At 32.3% G+C, this 4,500-nt stretch overlaps 1 protein-coding gene across 1 annotated transcript; it reads right to left on the reverse strand.

Moving 5' to 3' along the window:
- Nucleotides 1–824: 824 nt before the first annotated feature.
- Nucleotides 825–4,244, reverse strand: LOC25484639 (auxin-responsive protein IAA16). Its single transcript, XM_013613526.2, has 4 exons — nt 3,835–4,244; nt 1,743–2,120; nt 1,430–1,491; nt 825–1,318 (listed from the first exon to the last, which is right to left on the reverse strand). Exons 1-4 carry the CDS (start codon nt 4,116–4,118, stop codon nt 1,281–1,283), a joined length of 762 nt encoding a protein of 253 aa, XP_013468980.1. The 5' UTR covers nt 4,119–4,244; the 3' UTR covers nt 825–1,280.
- Nucleotides 4,245–4,500: the final 256 nt, after the last annotated feature.

Here is a 4,500-nt window from a genome sequence, read left to right on the forward strand (position 1 = left end):
GTACAAAAGTTGTCACAAAATGGTTGAACAAATATCATTTCTCGTTGCAATTAGTGTAGTAGTTAAGTGATATTAAACATATATTAAACTAATGTAGCGACCGAATGTTAATGTTTGTTGATGAATTTATGGTTTTTTTAGGTTTTCTATGAAGTTTGATGAAGATGTGTTGAAGATGATGAAGAAGAGGAAAGGAAGGAAGAAGATGAAGTTTTCTATGAATTTTAGGGTTTAGTCCCTCTGCGAATTTTGTTTTTTTGTCTTTTGTCCCTCCAACTTTGTGACTCGGCTTATGGAACGACACATCAACGTCGTCTGCCACGTCACACGTTGCCACGTCAGCCTCCGTTTGCCACATAGACGTTTTTGTAACAGATGGTGACGGCAATGACCAAAACCAAAACGTTTATAACTTACGGGAGTTATTTTAGAAGAGAAAAACAAAAAAAATACAGGAACAAAAACAAAAAACACGCAAACTTATAGAAACGATTTACATATTTAAGCTTAAAAATATTCGTTAACAGGACCAAAAAAAAAAAAAATCTTATATTCCCACCACCAATAATTCTTTAGGATAGCCATCCACTCCATCTTAGAAAGTGAGCCATCAACAATAAATATAAATCACAAAATAAGAATAAGAGGGAACATGTGAAATAAAGTAGTGGATCCCTCCATTGAAGGCCGTAACAACAAGCACATGGTATGGGTCCACCATGTTCACGGATCTAGAGGCAATCACACCTCAACAAATCAGCTCCATTTACAACTTGACAGACAAGTGCATGTTGTGTACCTAATATTACAAAGGATCTTGCATATCATTCACAAAACTATATACATTACACAATAAATATGATACGTATAAGGTAGGTATGTATGCACATACTCTGTCACATACTGTACAAAATACAAATAATGGGGGGACAAATCCAGCAATGATAACTGGAAACATTTGCATTATTATAAGTCAAGCACACGCTGGCAATAGACAGAGTCATATTTTTTTTCCCCTTATAAAACAAAAACTGGGTCATATAAACATCTTCTATATTATTTCTTGTCCCTAATGAATTTCCACCTAATTTCTCATTCATATATAATACACATATTAAGAGAGAAAAAAATACAAAAGAAATAGCAGACACATAGCAATAATAATATAATCGAGAACTCTTATTCCTATATTAGCCTCGACCTTACTCGAGCCAACTTGCTTCCTTGGGATGCAGATTTATCAACCAGAAGTGGATTTTTGTCGGAACACAACAAGGATTTCAGCTTCTGTTCTTGCATTTTTCCACTGCCCTTGGCGCTGTAATTAACAATATATTAAAGATAAGATAAAATGTACCATAATGTTTTAAACCTAATTTGTTAAATGCATTTGAGTATAATACGAGTAATTAAGTATATGATCATTTACCTAGCCCAATTGCCTCAGAACCTTTCATTATGCGAAGACGCTTGCACGATTGAACGAACATTCTGCAAAAATTGTGTAGATGATGAGCATCAAATTAATAAGACTATGACTACGATCAAAGTGTTATGAGTTGGGTTGAATTGGTTTCGACTAAATTTGTTACACGACGTAATAAATTTTTATTGGTTTCAACTTAATCTGATGACGAACGGATTGGTTCGGGTCAGATCAATGGATAATGCATGAAATTTAAAAAAAAAAAAAAAAAAAAATTAAACAATGAAATGTGAGGTGAAAAAAGAGGGGTACTCACTCCCAAGGAACATCACCAACAAGCATCCAATCACCATCTTTGTCTTCATATGTTGGTACATAATCAGAACCGTTCAAAAGGTCAATCAATTTGCTTTCATTCATGAAGTCTTTGGTAACTTGGGACCCACAATTGTCAATTGTGAAGGAACTAAACATTTTAGCCAGCGCATCTGACAGCTCTTGGTAACTCTTGTACAATTTAAGGTCCACCTTACGTAGATATGGTGCACCATCCATACTCACCTTAACAAATGCTCCATTCCCACCACCACCACTTATGCTCTTATCTACTTCTGTTTCACTATTGCTCTTTTGATGAACATTTACTATGTTCTTTCTAAAGGATCTAACTGGTGGCCATCCCACAACTTGTGCCCTACAAATTCAATATTCATTAATCCATTAGCACCAAATCAATATTAACTATCACTTACCGCACGCATTCATGCGATCAGTGATCTGATTGCATGAATTCGACGGCAAAGAATCCAATTTATGGATGAATTATTGGAGTGAGACTATGTAACAATGTGATATGTGACACGCACACAAGACAAGGGCGTGTGGACTATCGTTTTCAACTTTGTTTGGGGGAATTAACAATATTATATGAGTGGATAGAAAAAGTAAAGATTCCAAGTGTCTTGTCTTTTTCTTTTGTCTACCCGACAACCAACCAACCATGCTATCCGCAGAAAAAATCCAACTAAAATAATACTATTATTATTGCTTGCCAACCTATTCCTTCAGCCACCATCCAATACTTTATTTTTAATTTGAATTTTTTATTTTTCTTGCACATAATCTGGATGACATTTTCAGGATTTCTTTTCTCCTCCACCATACCATGCCCTGGTTGATTACTATACGTTGTCCATGTTTATTCTTTTAAAAAAATGTGATGTTAATTTATCTTAGAATCAAGTGTACACTTTTTATAATTAAATTCAGTTTAATTTTGCAACAATATAATTGATTTTGAACAAAATTTTTATATGAATTTAGTTTAGTTGAATGAAAAGTGATTTAAGATTGAAATTTATGTCAAAATAGATTAAACAATAAATTTGAGGTTCAAATTACAACAATTCGAAATTCTATCTTTAATTTAGAATCAAATTTGACAGCAAGTTTAATTTTATTCAAAAACATCTAACATTTTAAAATCAATTCTAATTTTATAATCAATTTTGCATCTTTTAAAAGTTGAACTAAACATGCAGTAGAAATTTTTATTTTTTTTGAAGGAATGCAGTAGAAAATTTAATGTTAGTGTTTATGGAAGAAATCTTATAAGCAATTGTAGTCAAGTTTAATATTATTTTTTAACAAAAACATGTTTAAAAATAGAATTTAATTTTAATTTGACGCCATTTAAATGTGAACATGTACACTCTCATTCAATATTGTGCTGCGATAATATCATATTAGAATTAAGACTAAAAAATCATTACAAACTAAGAAGATGTTCAAAAGTAATCACACTGAATATGATATACAAACAAATTTACAATTCCAAGTTGAATTTTATTCCAATCAAACTCAAATTGCTAATAGTTTTTTCACAAACAAATTCGAACAATAAACTAAATCAAGTTCAAAAAAAACTAAATCAAGTTGTAAGAGCAAATTCAGCCAAAAATTATGGAACAAGAAACCTAATTGTAACCGTGTGATCTTTAATCACAAACAACCTTCTAACCTAATTAAAACATTTTTATAAGCAACCTAATTAAAACTTATTCAAAATAAATAATTAAAACTTGTTACAACATTTATATAATCTTTTCAATTCAATGGATCTATGATTTTTCGTTTTAGTAATTTTCATCTTTAATTATCTATACTCCATGAACAGGGTGATAAAACTGCATCCTCTTTCTAATAAGATTTCCCTGAATAGTGTTGCACACAAATTGAACAAAATTTTCTAATACCTAGCTCAGTCTCAAACAAAACCTAGATATAATTAAACTATTCACTTAATCAACACAAATTAAAACAACAAAACTAATTCATCTATCATTAAACTAATTAAGAACGGTTGTAAAACAAAAAAAAAGTTAAGCATGAAAGTAAGAAAAACTTACTTAGCACGAGGAGGAGGAGAAACAGTAGCAGAAGTTGTTGTGTCTTTGCCTTTGTTTTCAGCTACAGAAGCTATAGTTGAAGAAGATGAAGCAGAATCATTTATAGGAGAAAGATTAAGCTTCAAATCAACATTAGCAGTTTCTGAGAAACCTCTCTTTCCACAACTATTTTTAACAGGTGATTCTCCGTGATCACCTGCACCTGGAAGACCGAGTCGTAACTCGGTCTCCTCAAAATTTATCAAGCTGTACTTGTCTCTCTCTGCATCCCCAACGTTAGTCATTTTCTCTTTTCTTGCTACACAGAAGAATGTTTTTCTTTTTCTTTTTTTGGTGAAAGATGAAAGAGAAATATGTGAGAATTTGCGAAGAGTTTTTTTGTGCGTTTAGAAGATGGTTTTGGTGATATATTTGGTGAAGGGGTATGAGGGAACCATATGGATGGAGATGTTGACACGTGTATGGGTTTTAATGGTTGGATTATAAGGGGATTTGTCGGGAAAATGAGGTCATGGATGATGTAATAATAAGAATGATTGTGGTTTTTGTAGTGGACATACTAGTTTGGTCCTGCCCCTACTTGCCTGCCTTTTCCTTTGCTACCCACCAATTAACAATTCTTTTTAGACCAATCTTATTTGGTGGGAATCATTTGTAAAAATAAAG

The sequence above is a fragment of the Medicago truncatula genome, chromosome 1, assembly GCF_003473485.1.
Source record: "Medicago truncatula cultivar Jemalong A17 chromosome 1, MtrunA17r5.0-ANR, whole genome shotgun sequence".
NCBI lineage: Eukaryota > Viridiplantae > Streptophyta > Magnoliopsida > Fabales > Fabaceae > Medicago > Medicago truncatula.